The 13,902-nt window shown below is 41.8% G+C and overlaps 1 protein-coding gene across 5 annotated transcripts in view; it reads left to right on the forward strand.

Moving 5' to 3' along the window:
- Positions 1–13,452, forward strand: part of CAB39L (calcium binding protein 39 like) — a 105,867-nt gene extending 92,415 nt beyond the window's left edge. For all 5 annotated transcript variants that reach the window (XM_073662701.1, XM_073662702.1, XM_073662706.1 and 2 more), the window contains 3 exons: positions 1,993–2,058; positions 4,758–4,901; positions 7,737–13,452. In XM_073662701.1, coding sequence (XP_073518802.1) covers positions 1,993–2,058; positions 4,758–4,901; positions 7,737–7,916 — 390 coding nt within the window. In that variant the 3' untranslated portion in view covers positions 7,917–13,452. The remainder of the gene's footprint in view (positions 1–1,992; positions 2,059–4,757; positions 4,902–7,736) is intronic.
- Positions 13,453–13,902: the final 450 nt, after the last annotated feature.

A 13,902-nucleotide genomic window follows, 5' to 3' on the forward strand; every position in this document is an offset into this window, starting at 1 on the left:
GAGGATTGTGGTGAATTGTTAATCTACACTTGTATATTAGGAAATGGTATATAGAGCAATCCCAGTGACGGGGTAAAACCAGTGACCCAGTAGCTCTACAGCGAGCAGAGGTGGTTGTGCTGTGACAGCGAATGTCTGCTGTACCACAGTCCAGTATACAGGCCGGCATCGGCTGCTCCTGTGTGCCAGCTTCCTAAGCCTGTCCTGCTCCGTTATCAGACCAAGTCGTCCTCATAAAGGGAAAATACCGATATTATGGAATTGTATTGCAGAATATACATCTATATACAGTATACATAGGTGCTGTGTGGCCAGGCTCTCAACAGCCTACACCTATCGCACCAACTTGCGGGAGCCATCTGTAACAAAACATTGCAGCATCAGGACCGTCCGATTCATCGTTGCTGCTTTGCTCGTCCATTGACTCAAGTTTATAGCCAATTAAATTATGCTGAAAGGAGAGGAGTAAACGATGTCTGTCCCAAAGCTGCGGACATCTGCTAATGGGAACATGTCTACTGCTGCCCAGTTTGAAAAATGTTTATAGGTAAAAGGTGTATTATAAAATGTCTGTGTATCCAAGCCCTGATATAGAATGGTGATCCTACCCTGAGAAATGCGCCTTCAGCATATAGCGGGGGATTAGTGCATTGGAGCTCTACCGGCGGTATGAAGGAGACTGGGGCTCCAAATCCTAATGTATATTGTATGTACTGATTGAACCAAGAGGGGTTTTTTAGTATTTAAAAATAATCTTTCACTGAGTTTTTGCCCTCTAATCTGAGAACCGCACAATGTAGAGAGATTTCAGTGATCTGTCACTTACTGGGCTGCTTGCTGTAGTTTTGATAAAAGCACTGTTTTATCAGCAGGAGATTATCAGTAGAGGACTAGTAAACCTGCTGCTATGTAGCTCTCCATATTCATAACCTCTGTATAACCCCACGCCATCCACTGATTGGCAGCTTTCTGTGTACACGGTCCATAGTCAGGAAGCTGCCAATCAGTGGTGTGGGTGGGGTTATACAGAGCTCAGCATTCAGAGAACTGCCACAGATGAAACAGGGATTTTACCAAAATGACACCAAGCAGCTCAGTAAGTGACATATCGCTGGAATCAGGATCTCTACCCTTGCATTATGCTGCTTTGAGATAGGGTAGTAAAAACTTGCTGACAGATTCCCTTTAAATAAAGTATTTTTTTATTATATGAGGGTTTTGGGGTTGCCTTTTGTATGAGAAAAATAAAACTTGGCAGCTTTCTGCCAGAAACGGCACCACTTTTGTGTCTAGTGTTTACTCAAAGGGGATGGACTGGTAATACCAGACGAATCCCAAGAATAAAAGTGGCGCTGTTTCTGGAAATAAGCTGTCACCTTTGTAAATGATAAGTGTGATCAGTGTGTAAAAGCACGAGAGGAGGACTACATGGCCCATCATGCTGTTTGCTTCCCATCTGTCCATAGAGAACACGTAGGAGTTCTATATACACAGGGCCTGATACATCAAGACCGGCGTTGTTCATGCTGGAGTCATGCGGCCCTGATTCATGAAAAGGCGTGCGTCTCTTCAAGAATCATGAGCGCTGGAGGAGTGGCGTACACCTCGTCACAAATCCTGCTGGAGTAAGACTTGTGCAGCGAACGCCGCCACGTGTGATTAATGTAATGGCCGGCCATCACCCACGCTCCTGTCCTGCCTCAGCTACACCCACTTTGTCGGAGCTGGATGTAAGTGGTATATGCCAAAAGTCGCATGACGTTAGGGCAGCCGCCAGTTTCACCAAAATTGTGACTTTTCAAAGCTTTTTAAGCCGGAATACTGTGTTGAAAGCTTTCATGAATCGGGTCCACAGTCTTCATACTTGGGCACTTTGGTTGTAAACGGAAGGAAACGCTCTTATTTTTTTTCTCCTATGTGTTATATGTGATTTATTATTTGTCGTAAGTTAATTCTTATTAATAATTTTTTCTTTCATGTTTTGTTTTCTAGATATTTAATGACTATGAAAAGCTTCTACACTCTGAGAACTATGTGACTAAAAGACAGTCATTGAAGGTGAGTGGATGAGACACGCTGGTCTCGGGGGCACAACACCTTGTCATTTGCCTTATTGCTCACTCTACAATACAAGTATTTGTGGTTCTATAAGTAACTATAAAGCAGAGAAGGCTACAGGCTTGTAACGCTTTATGGTGCTGGCCCTGAAATCAGCTCTCTAAGGCAGGAATAGCTGAATATCTCATGTGCCAGGGATGGCACTAATTTTCCCCTACAGTATATTTTCGGAGAAGTAATATCAGGCTGTTAGATTTCAACATGCCCAAACCTTTTGTTCTCATATAAACTGTTGTTTGTGTTCAGCATCATCTCACACTGCACCGCTCCCAAATAAGAACACGTGATCACTTATCCGAGCTGAGCGGATGTGCATGAGCTATATGTCAGCTGAACCAGTCTTCATCTGACCGCTGGCTAAAGTGTGTGGCCACTTAATACACACATAATGATTTCCGTAATAATGTGTTTTGTTTGCAGGGAAACTTTATACCAATTGTTCTTGCCCTTAAAAACTGCACTCATCCCCTGTTGACATTTTTTAATTAGGAGGTCCAAACAATCCTTAAAATTAAATTTTGGAGCTTAATTCTAGTGTTAGCAATAGGTGTGAATACCATTCAACCATCTTGGGGTATACACTATCTCAATTCCTTTTCATGCTGACTACATTTCATAGCGAAACTTACAGTAATTTATAATTTACCATACTTTTTGGCCTATAAAACGCACCCCAAATTTAGATATCAGAAAATAGAAACAATTTCTAACTAATTAAAATTTCTATGATGGAGGGGACAATATCACTAATAATACAATAAGTGGAGGGGACAGTGTCACTCATTTTAATACACTAGGGTAGAATAAGGCCATAATACATCTAAGGTTTCTGTTTCTCTGCAGCATGTGTATTATATACATACAGCTTTACAGCACGCACCATTGTGTACACTCTCTTCAGCGCACACATATACACAACACTGCTTCATGCACACTTAGTTCTGCTGTATATGCACAACAGCTTTGCTACATGTGCACACATAGCCCTGCTACAAGCGTAAGGACACATACAGCTGTCCTACACACACAGCTCTACTACATAAACACACAGCCCTGCTACAAGCGCACACACACACAGTTGTCCTACGCACACAGCTTTGCTACATGTGCACACACAGCCCTGCTACAAGCGCACACACACAGTTGTCCTACGCACACAGCTTTGCTACATGTGCACACACAGCCCTGCTACAAGCGCACACACACAGTTGTCCTACGCACACAGCTTTGCTACATGTGCACACAGCCCTGGTACATGCGCACGGACACATACAGCTGTCCTACACACACAGCTCTGCAACATAAACACACACACACTTTAAATGAAGTGTAAATATTACCACATTTGAAGTTTCTTCCAAACATGTGACTAAACACGTGACCAGAAAAATCCTTCAGGAGTTGATGATTACATTTAACTTTTTCTTTTTCTCTATAGTAAAGAGCAAAAAAAAAAACAGCTGCAAAAGTCATTGTCGAAATTTTAATTTTCTTTCCATTTTGCCTCTGGACAATAAGGCTATGTGACCACGATGCAGAAATGTTCCGGATTTTTCCTGAGCGTTTCTGCATCTCCCTGGCAGAAAAAACGCATGCGCATTTTACATGCGTTTTTTCTACGAGGGATAAGCGTTTTTAGCATGCGATTTCGCATTCTTTTGTCAAGCACTTTTCCAAGCGATTTTAGCATCACTTGGAAAAGTGCTTGAAAGTTGGTCACACAATATAAATCCATGCAACCGGAATGGATTTATATTGTGTGACCAAGTTAATGTTAAAAAAAAAGAATTAGAATGTAAAAAATAACCTTATACTCACCTTTCTGGCGGCCTCGGTCTGCTTCCGGCATCGCTGCCGGCTCTGTGGCGGGTACCGGTAATGTAAAAGGACCTTCCATGACGTCAGCGGTCATGTGACAGGTCACGCAACTGCCAACGTCAGCGGTCGTGTGATCTGTCACATGACCGCTGACGTCATGGAAGGTCCTTTTACATTACCGGTTACCGCCACAGAGCCAGCAGCGACACCGGGAGCAGAGCGGGGGCCATCGGAAGGTCAGTATAAGGTTATTTTTTATTCTAATTCTTTTTTTTTACTTACAAGTACTATGGTACCCGGGTCTCGCGGAGAGTCTCCTCTTCTCCAGACCCGGGTACCATCCGCGCATTAATCGCATAAGATGCGCATGACTACATGTAGTCATGCGGATCTTATGCGGTCCAATGCAAGTCAATGGCGGCGATTTTGCAGCGAAATCGCACTAGAATTGGTCTTGCTGCGGGTTTTACCGCAATGCGAATTCGCAGCGGAAATTTCCACATGATGTGCACAGCACATGCGGATTTGCATTGCAGTAAATGGCAGACCTATTACAAGCGATTTTAATGCAGCAAAAATACGCTGCAAAAACACATTAAAATCGCTTTGTGTGCACATAGCCTAAGACACACACACACTTTTTTAAGCAATATTTTTGTAAGAATATAAACATGCAGGTTAACTTATTTTAGCACTGTATGGCCATAAAAAGACATTGTAATTGTTGCACTTCTTTGGTTACTGAAAAGAGGTATAATTTAGTATTGCTGTCATCAATGTCTTACTTTCAGGAGGTTTAACTCTTCCAATTCCTTCTGTAGCTGCTGGGGGAGCTAATCCTGGATCGGCATAACTTTTCCATCATGACAAAGTACATCAGCAAACCAGAAAATCTGAAGCTGATGATGAATCTGCTGAGAGATAAGAGCCCCAACATCCAGTTTGAAGCGTTTCATGTGTTTAAGGTAAGGTATTCAGCCCCCAATGAGGATCAGGGGGGTCTGTGTTTTGTCAGGCAGCAGAGAAGACATGTGAACAACATTTTATAAGAGCGCTCCAGACAATGTACTTGAGGCGAGTGTCCAAAATCCCATGTACGTCACAGGTAATGGAAACGCGCAACTAGGATCTATTTCTGTGCGGTTCTGTGAGTGTGATAGATGAGAGGATGCTTACGGTGATGGCTGCCACCGAAGAAAATAATGTCTGAGATACGAGTACTGAGTCACATACAAGGGTTTGCTTCAGGTGGGTTACATTTTGTCTAACTACTTGCAATAAATAACCCGTAAGGTCCCTAAAAACCACCAATTTAATATTAAAAAATACATTTTAATGAGACATCATTAAAATATGTTACAGTATACATTTAGTGTAGCAGCACTTGTTTATAGTGGACCCTTTCTTGGTTGTCAGACTTTAAATACTGCTCCGATCATAGTCAGAATGGACGTTTAGATTCTCCTCTTTACATGTGCTTTGTCCTCACACCTTCCCATTACAGGTTTATGGCCCATTGCATAAAGAAAAGTTATTATTTGCAGCAAATGATGTGAAAAAATTGCTGTCTTGCTGCATTACCTCTTTGAAAGCTCATTATTAGTATTAATTTATTAATCTCTTTATTTATATGGCACCAACATATTCCGCAGTGCTTTACAATTCAGACAATTTACAACATTATGGGCACTGTCCCCACTGGGGCTCACAATCTACATTCCCTATCAGTATGTCTTTGGAGTGTGGGAGGAAACCCACACAAACATTGGGAGAACATGCAAACTCCTTGCAGATGTTGTCCTTGGTGGGATTTGAACCCAGGACCCCAGCGCTGCAAGGCTGCAATGCTAACCACTGAGCCATCGTGCTGTCTCTAATAAATTAGATGCACCCCAGAATTACTAGGCCTGCGGAAAACACACACCCCCAGGCTTTATCGATGGTAAAATAAGCCATTACTCACAGAATACAGCATGCAAAGGTCCTAAAACTTACTAAATATGCAGGTTTCTTTATCAGCTTATTCGTACCAAACTGTGCAGCATAGCTAAAGGGAACCTTGCTGGATTTGGGCAGCATGGATCTGACACTGGCTGTTTTGGCACCTGTATATGTTTTACTCTGAAATGCTCCCATATTTTAGAGAAAATATACTTTGAAAAGCCGTCCAGGGACCATACGTGGCGGATGACTAATCCAAGATATATGTCCTTAGATATTTGTCTCTGCCCCCACTCACCTAGATTGGCAGGTCTTTTCCAGAGAATCTTATTTCTCATATTCTGGGAGTCCTTCATGTGTTTTTGAGCAAACTTTATGCGGACTTTCATATGTCTTGCACTGAGGAGAGGCTTCCATCGGGCCACTCTGCCATAAAGGCCTGACTGGTGGAGGGCTGCAGTGATAGTTGACTTTGTGGAACTTTCTCCCATCTCCCTACTGCATCTCTGGAGCTCAGCCACAGTGATCTTGGGGTTCTTCTTTACCTCTCTCACCAAGACTCTTCTCCCACGATTGCTCAGTTTGGCTGGATGGCCAGGTCTAGGAAGACTTCTGGTGGTCCCAAACTTCTTCCATTTAAGGATTATGGAGGCCATTGTGCTCTTAGGAACTTTGAGTAATGCAGAAATTCTTTTGTAACCTTGGCCAGATCTGTGCTTTGCCACAGTTCTGTCTCTGAGCTCCTTGGGCAGTTCCTTTGAGCTCATGATTCTCATTTGGTCTGACATGCACTGTGAGCTGTGAGGTCTTATATAGACAGGTGTGTGCCTTTCCAAATCAAGTCCTATCAGTTTAATTAAACACAGCTGGACTCCAATGAAGGAGTAGAACGATCACAAGGAAATGGACAGCATGTGACTTAAATATGAGTGTCTGAGCAAAGGGTCTCAATACTTATGACCATGTGATATTTCAGTTTTTCTTTTTTAATAAATTTGCAAAAATTTCTACATTTCTGTTTTTTTCAGTCAAGATGGGGTGCAGCGTGTACTTTAATGAGAAAAAAATGAACTTTTTAGAATTTACCAAATGGCTGCAATGAAACAAAGAGTGAAAAATTTAATGGGGTCTGAATACTTTCCACACCCACTCTACACCTGAATATAAGCAACTTTGTAATAAATGTTAAAGAAATTTCTTTACTCCTCCTGGACTGATCATTCCCTCTCAATACATGAGTAAAATCTGGATTCAGTGAAGACAAAATTTCCTGTTTATGGAGATAACCGTTGGTGCTCATCAGACTCTATGGAGGGAGAAGCTGGAGGCAGATATTCTGATACAAGTTTTCCTGTAAGGACAGTTACATTTCTCCATAGAACTCTACGAGCACCAACTGTCATCTCCTATGTCAGTAATGGGAAAATCTGTATTCACTGAAAAATTGAGAATGATCAGTATGGAGGAGAAACAAGCGGTTTTCTCTGATAAGACATATTACTAAGTTTGTGATCTTCATGTGTACTATTGATTTATATAGAACAAATTAAACATTGTTTTCTCTTTAAGTAAAACAAGCATCCTTACCAAACATTGGCCATTAGCCAGAACTTCTCATACACTAATATATGGCACTTTTTATGTTTTGAGTGGTTAATACCATGTAGGAAATTGAATAAGGAAATGCTTCATGTTACAATTCATAGGGCACATGCCGGGGAGCTGGAAGGGGGCTTTTCCATTGTGTGTAATTTCTATCTACAGTAAATGACATTCATTTCTTGTTTGTCAGCTGACACAGTCCATTTGGTATTACAGCCTGAACATCATGTCTTCACTCATCTCCTCTTACATTTTAGGTGTTCGTAGCAAATCCAAACAAGACGCAGCCAATTGTGGACATCCTGTTAAAAAACCAGACCAAGTTAATTGAGTTCCTGAGCAGCTTCCAAAAGGAGAGGACGGATGACGAACAATTCTCAGATGAAAAGAACTACTTGATCAAACAGATCCGAGACTTGAAAAAACCCAGCCCATGATGATCTCCCGCGCTGCACCCACCACCGATCATCTGAATAAGTGTTTTCCGGAATTGTCATGGCATCGTCAGTGCCTACGTTTTTTTTTTGTTTCTATTTAGTTTATTAGCTGCCAAGAGTATAAAGGTTTTATATTAAAACGTAAAAAAAAAATATGTTCTTTATAATCAGTGGGTAAGTGAAATTTGCAGTTGGGTGCGAGAGGAGTCTCATTGTCCTCACAATCACTAGGGAAGGTCACTATGATGATGTGAATCCGACTGATGTAATTATTATTATTTTTAATGTCATTTTCCAAATGTGCAGTACTAGAGCTAAATGTGGCATCCATGCGGAGTGTCTTACAGGTAACAGTGTGGTATGATTGAGGTTACTGCCCGGTCCTCTCTGGCAGCAGTAGTTAGGACCACAGGCTTCTACACCCATTTATCTGTAGGACTTTTCTTCTCTGAATGTCCCCAAAAATCCACTCTCATCATGGTTTCTAGAAATTGGTCATCTGTCCCCTTCTACTTTTTTTTTTTTTTTTTTTTTTAAGGGATCTGTTTCTCCTTGGTGGCCACCTTATAGCAATCCTCCACCCTGCCACTAAAAAGTGTATAGTCATTTTCCACACTATTCTTCACCTGCTGTCGCCTCCTCTGCCTCTGGTCCTCTTCAATCCAACATGGACATATGGTGAGTGTAGTGGCATGGGTAAGGGATAGCTAAATCTAATCCTTGCCTCCCCTGTCTTTCGTGTGCAGAGAGATGGACACAATGCCAATGTCAACAGTGGATGTCCATCCCTCAGCACATGAGACAGAGCAGGCATGGCTTAGACTTGGCTTTGCCCTCTCAAGTTGGATTGAAGAGGACCAGAGGCATAGTAGACTGCAACAGGTGAACAACAGAGGTCAGCAGGGAAAGTGACTTTACATGCAAAATGCATAGTCACCTTTTAGGGTTAGGGGGCAGGTTCACTTTCATTTAATTATCCTCAACCATTCTGAGCTAATTAGTTTCAAACTATACCTATATATAGCCATTTTTCCTGATAACAGCACTTCCAATGTCCTGCATAGTTATAGATTTAAATGATGATATTCTGGCTGCTTTCAGCTGCCACTAGATGGCACCTAGGAGCTTACTATTACTGTACTGCATACACCATATGTAGTACGCTCCTATGCTCCCGCTGGTGGCGGCTGCGGGCAGCAGAATGTTACTTTAAAAACCTATGTCTATAAGGCTATGTGCCCATGATGCAGAAATGCTCCGGATTTTTTCCTGAGCGTTTCTGCATCTTCCTGGCAGAAAAAACGCATGCGTATTGTACATGCGTTTTTCCTGCCAGGGACATGCGGATGTGAAGCGTTCTTCACATACATTTCCGCATGCGGGTTGTCAAGCGCTTTCCAAGCGATTTTACCATCACTTGGAAAGTGCTTGACAACTTGGTCACACTATATAAACCCATGCAACCGGCATGTAAAGTGTGACCGAAAGAATGGTAAAAAATAAATATATACTTACCTTCTGATGGCCCCCGGTGTCTTTATCTGATGCTTCTCAGCTTGCCGGCAGCTCGCGGTACACTGAAGGACCTGCCGACGTCAGCTGTCGCGTGACCCGTCATATGACTAAATGACGTCACCGCAGGTCCTTGAGTCCACCGCGATCTGCTGGCAAGCCGAGACAGACACCGGGGGCCATCAGAAGGTAAGTATAATGTTTATTTTTTATTTTATTTTATTCTTTTTTTTTACATGTTCTATGGTACCCGGGTCCGGAGGAGAGTCTCCTCTTCTTCAAACGCGGGTACCATCCGCACATTGAAAGGCATGGAATCCGCATGTACAGCTGCAGTGATGCGTAATCCATGCGTTCCAATGCAAGTCAATGGCAGCGAAAATGCCGCGCTTCCGCAAAATAATTTGTAGTGCTGCATTTTTTTCCGCAATGATAATCCACAGCGGAAATTTCCACAGTATGTGCACAGCACATGTGGATTATCATTGGGGGACATGGCAGGCCTTCTACCAAGCGTTTTTTAAGCGTTTCTGCAGCGGAATAGTGGGCACACAGCCTAAAGGTAATTTCAAGCTCTATGATGCAGCCTCGACCATGATAAAGGTAGATTATGAGATTAATCTGTAACCCATGTGGCATAAAGAATTGTTTAAGGTAAGAAATTCTCTTTTAACAGCCTATTAGGTGTATTAGACACTTGCAATCTGCAGCACAGGTGACAGCATCAGACCTGCATTTCTAGAATCCATGGTCTTCTATATACATGCATGAATGTCTTGCATTGTCATTGTAAAAGGATTGTAATACATGACAATGGCAGATTATATATACACTAGTAGACAGGGTAGTGGATGTGTTACAGCAGTCGTGTTCTGTACAGCGCTCATTGCACCCATGTATAAATATGTTCCAGTGTAAATGCTCTATTAGAGTGTTGCCCGTCAGTCACTTGTCCGCGAGTAGCGACGTCATTGTGGATGTTAATTTGATCATGCGATGATGGTGCCTGTGCACGTTGCCCAGCTGTGCCTGGGCCATTTTTATCTCGTCTGTCTTCATGTGTTGTCTATTCTGAGACTGCTCGGCATACACCCTGGAGGTGGCCGCCCGCACGCTCTAAGATGCAACATGTTTCTGTGGCGTTCAAGGCATAAGGCTTAAAACAGGTTTTTATATTTTATATCTATGTAGGCAATGGAGTTGGCTTTGTAAAGGAATTCATCTTTATTAATATAATTTTAATATATTATTGGTTTAACCTGATTAAGAATTTTGTCCTTTTTTATTTTAAGAGCTTGCCTTTCAGCAGCGGAGATCCTGCAGCTTTATAGTGCATTGTCCATTCTTGAATTCCATCTTATTCTTGCAATTTAAAATAACTTAAAATTATGTACTGATTTAATTTCTTCAGCAGTTGTAGGTTCTGACACAAAGCTCCAAATCCCCTGCATAGAACTAGATTTAAAATATAGAATTCTGCTGACTGCAGCCACCACTAGGGGGAGCTTACTGCATACTGAACAGAAATTGACCTCAATAATAACAGAGTATGCAGTAAGCTCCCTCTAGTGGCTTCTGCAGGCACAGATGATGCAATAATCTGTGCAATAATATGCACAGTATGTTGGATCTAAAAATTGAAGGGGGTGGCATTCACTTTAAGGCGATCAGCACTTCTGTTCTTTTCTTTTATGACTTATGTTTAATATGGAGTTGGGTGCTGCATGATACATGAATGTCACAAGATTATATGCAAAAGTGTTTTATGTTTTAATGACCTATATTGTGTCACTAATATGAAAGTTTGGGATCATGGAAGCAAATGCCTTAAGTTTCACTCAAAATGAACCATTCTTGGGTATATAAGCTGTGGATAAAGTAATTTCAACGTGGGCCGCACATACTTACCAATATTCATAACCCAAAAATTCAGGACAAAGTAATTAAGAAAAGCCCCCAAGGCTTCTTTTGGTTATGTTATTTTTCTCTTTGCTCAACTGCCCCTTGAATTTTGGACTGTTAGCAAGTATGGCGGTATATCTCGTGTGCGGTAACACAATACCGCTACTATTATGCCCATATATTTCCATACTGGATAAAGTACAGGCAGTCGTAGAGGTTGCTGAGCCTTAGTTCAGTCCGAGTCAGGCTCTAGACGATAGAAGGAAGACGATAAGCTGTCGCACAGAAGAAGAAAGAGCTGAAGTTAAGGCCATGTTCACACAGTTTATGTGGATTTTGGAGCAGATCTACTTCAAAATCCTCCTCCAAAACCTCTGAACCTGCTTAATATCATATTTATTCTCAGTAATAAGCTTTACACATAAAGGCCCTCATTCATTAACCATTGTGGTGTAAACTGAGCCCCGAAATGTTCATATTAACTTTCTGCATTAAAATGCAGCACATTTATTAAGAGCTGTGCGCTTTATTAATACATTTTATGCAAATCACTCCTCTGTTTTGTTCTTTTTAAGACTGACGTGTAAAATGCATGACTTGTATGTGGGCCAAAGAGTTTAGTTTGTCCAAGGCACACTTTTATGACATGACATGGCAGTCAGAACAGAGAGTACTGTAAAAAGTGGAGGCAACCCATTCCAGAAAGTGCTGGCTCCTGTAGCAGTCTTCAGGCCCGGTGAAGGTGATACGTAGCTTACATTGGCTCCATAGCCCACAACATCTGTAAGGTTGTTATGCTGGGAGAAGGCTAGACATTAAATCAATGCATGGATCCTCTTTAATAATTGTGGGGGGTCCTGTCTGCCAGTCTGCACTGGTAAAAAGAACCTGACAGCAGATTCATGCTGCTTGAAGCACAGGCAGTGTGAATCGGAGACCAGGTGCGTTATTGCAGCATTGTGGGGTTTCAGAAAAAAAAAACATCATTTTAAAAGCCGACCAGGGACCATGTGTGACTAGTCCAAGAGGCAGGTCCTCAGTGGCTTTTACCTGCCCTTCTTTCCTGGACGGACAGCTTTATCCCTATGTGAGTGTACAGGGAGAGAACTGTCAGTCTACTGGAGCAGTAAGAAGTAGCCGTATCCTGCATCGTGCTAGTCACCTGAGACACATGGTTGCCAGCTGGCTTTTAAAAGGATGTTTTCTCTAATTTAAACAGTTTGTAGTTTGGGCAGCATGAACCTGCTGTCAGGTTCCTCTTAACCCTCATCATCTGTCGTGTGTTATAGATGGCAATACCCTTTCACATAGGAACTCTGCCTGCTGTATGTCAGGATGCATAGGTAACGGGTAAATTAAATGTTTTTGTACAAGCAAATAGCCTCCTCACAGAGGAAGAGAACAGGGACTCAATCTAGTGCCACCTGTTGGAAGTAATCCTCAAAATTCAATATGGACTTCTCTTGCTTTGCACTGATGAGGGGCAAAAACCCTGAAACATCTATCCATCAAATTGAGGTTCAAGTTTGGATGTATAGCCTAGGTAATGTGGCAAGGTTTTTTAAAGAGACGAGATTAACTGTAAGGATTGCTACTTCTAGGTGGCGCTACAGATCATGTTCTCTTCTGTGCAGTACATATTTAATTTCCCAGGGGAGCATTGCACAACCTATAAGTCTCCCTTCTCCAACTTGGTGCTTTCTACAAGGAGAGACTTTAGCCGCATGATATTGTACAGTCATACTATATATCATGATCTGTGCTACTGACTGATACCATTGAAACGGCAATGGATTTGTAATGGCTGTGCTAAATAAAATGCCACATTCACGTTCTTTCTAGCTGAATGCTGCACCGTAACCCATCGCAAGGTAAATCATGCAGAATGATTGCGCTCATGTAAAACCTCGGCACTTTGGTTTGCAAAGAAAAAGTCCTTTCTACAAATGTGAGATGTCTGTACTGCAACCGGATTTCCAATCTGTGCTTTAGAAAAGGGAGTAAACCTAACAAGTAACTAATTGCTTATTTAAACTATTGTGTGTATAAAATAAATGTATATCATCATCAGTTTGTACTTATAAGATTATATTTACAGAGCATTAAAGGCACGGTTACTGATCGCTGGTGTGCGGCTTCTTTCACAGTCTTCTCAGTTTCTTACTTACATAGTAGTTATTCCTCTTTTAGTGAACGGTTTTCTTTCATACAAGTCATTCCGGCACTGAAAACATGGGTACTGCATGGCATTAGAGGAAACATGAGGGTGTACGTAGTGAAGTAGGTAAACTCACCTTTTTTGGTTTGCATAAATAAGCAATAGCATGGGATACTAACTGTAGTTCTGCTATAGGGTCCCCACTGCTTTGAGGACACCTGGAGGATCCTTACATAATTAGGAATTGGAATAACAGTGAATCAAAGTCTTGTGCTGTGCAAAGGTAAGGAAACTAATGTGGATCGCATCACATAAGCTGTAGGGTTTTTTGACATTTGTTTGCACTGATACTAAAAAAGGAAGATTCTTGATTGTAGATAATCTATTGACCACTAGATGTCAGTACAGCCCACA

Source organism: Phyllobates terribilis, unplaced genomic scaffold (assembly GCF_046119375.1).
Source record: "Phyllobates terribilis strain yellow unplaced genomic scaffold, ASM4611937v1 Scaffold_2__4_contigs__length_985480577, whole genome shotgun sequence".
NCBI lineage: Eukaryota > Metazoa > Chordata > Amphibia > Anura > Dendrobatidae > Phyllobates > Phyllobates terribilis.